Source organism: Sinocyclocheilus grahami, unplaced genomic scaffold, assembly GCF_001515645.1.
Source record: "Sinocyclocheilus grahami isolate Dianchi unplaced genomic scaffold, SAMN03320097.WGS_v1.1 scaffold2863.1, whole genome shotgun sequence".
Taxonomy (NCBI): Eukaryota; Metazoa; Chordata; class Actinopteri; order Cypriniformes; family Cyprinidae; genus Sinocyclocheilus; species Sinocyclocheilus grahami.
This window is the reverse complement of record NW_015508038.1, coordinates 17,493-19,157: the sequence shown is the minus strand read 5'-3', so window position 1 is coordinate 19,157 and position 1,665 is coordinate 17,493. Positions and strand designations below refer to the sequence as shown.

General features: G+C 39.7%; 1 protein-coding gene across 1 annotated transcript in view; it reads left to right on the top strand.

Annotated features, from left to right (window-relative positions):
- The window catches only part of LOC107575753 (N-acetylglucosaminyl-phosphatidylinositol de-N-acetylase-like), a 13,234-nt gene extending 11,653 nt beyond the window's left edge, over nt 1-1,581 (top strand). Inside the window, exon 3 of the mRNA XM_016262088.1 lies at nt 1,202-1,581. Coding sequence (XP_016117574.1) covers nt 1,202-1,307 — 106 coding nt within the window. The 3' untranslated portion in view covers nt 1,308-1,581. The remainder of the gene's footprint in view (nt 1-1,201) is intronic.
- The last annotated feature ends 84 nt before the right edge of the window (nt 1,582-1,665 follow it).

Genomic DNA, 1,665 nt, shown 5'->3' with positions numbered 1-1,665 from the left:
TATCTTTTTATCTGTCTCTGCCTCAGTCTGACTTTCACTCCCCCCCTTCTCATCTTACCTCGTGACCTTGAGCTGGGATTTTGCTGACGGCTGTCTTTAACACATTCAGTGCCAAATGGTTTGCGAGGTCAACCCAAAACTTTCAGCCAATCACAGTCCACTTTGCCCTGCCATATCCAATATCTGACCACTGAATCAGTGTAGATACAGAGTCCTCCAGCGGTTTTGTTTGCCCTCCTGCCAGTCAGAATCCATTACACAGCAGCTATATGGGGTGTTCAAGTGAACGTTGTGTGTGTGAGAAAGAGAAAAAAAGAAAGAGAGAGATTGATGCATGGCCCTTGTTTTCCCTGAGCTGTAGTTACAGATGAATGAGAGAGAAAAGCCTGGGTGACCTTTGATCCCAGACTTCAGAGAGGACTGTGGGATGCATTCCAGCTGAGCGGTAGTGAGATTGTGGCAGTAAATCAGATAGAGGGACTCTCGCGGCCCTTCCAGGACCTTGCTGTTTTGTTGCAAATGTGTGTGCGTGTTGGCACATAAATGCTTTTTGCTCAGTCCAAATCAAACTTACACAAAGAACATGGACAGCGCAGTACCTATACAACCCTCTTCCATTATTTGTCCTTAATATTGTATATAATGCTACTCATTAGTTGTGCTTGTTAAGTCAAAAGTCACTTTTAGCATTTCTCATACTTGTGGTGGGGAATTATGGTGAATTTATGGTAAGCAACCCTGTAACCCTTAGGATTAAACTTTGGTGTGTAATTTGTCCTGCACCATTTGTGCAGACATGGATGATACTTCAAATGATGTGGCATTTTCTAAGCACTGTGACTTACAATTTCCACCCAGATGATAAAATTGATGGACATTGATAGAGAGAGCCTGTTTCTCACAAAAAATATGGTAATTGAGACTTTGTCCCAATGTGACTTGATTTTTTTTGCAGTCACTTCATATCTCACAATTGCAGCTAACGATTTGCAAATGTAAATAAATTTTTCACTTCATTGCACAATTTTTAGTTTTTTACTTTACAGTAGAAACAGAAATGATGGCCATAAGTGAACACAAAATTGTAAAAAATCTAGTTGCTCACATGTCTCAGTTTCTTTCTTTTTCTCTGTAATAAAAGTGTGTGAAATCTCCATATAATGCTTTTATGTTTTTCCGTCCTCTCCTTTTGTTCTTGCAGAGAGCTTCCAGATGACCCAGCGGTCCAGTGGAGCACTGCACTGATCTCCTCTCTGATCCTCAAACACATCCGAAACTACAGCATAAATGTGGTAGGAAACCTCTAGAATGTTATCCGTTCAGGACCACCTTATACAAAAGACTATGTATGTATGTGTACGAATTAAACCTCCTGAAATCCCTCTAGAGCACGTCAGAGCAGTTTGACATGTTGTGAAGTTGAGACCAGTCAGAGGCTTAAATCTATGAAGGAGTAGAGTGCACTAAACATTCTTAAGAAACAGGAAACAAGTCGGTGCTTTTTCGTACAATGTTCCCAGATGATATCTAAAATGTTTGTTTTGGTTATTATTAATAATGTATTGAGAATGAATCTGCACTTAGACAAAAAAGAGACTGATAAGAGAACACAAGGTTGCAGATGAACTTTAGCACACACACCAAAAGATAAATATATAATAAATA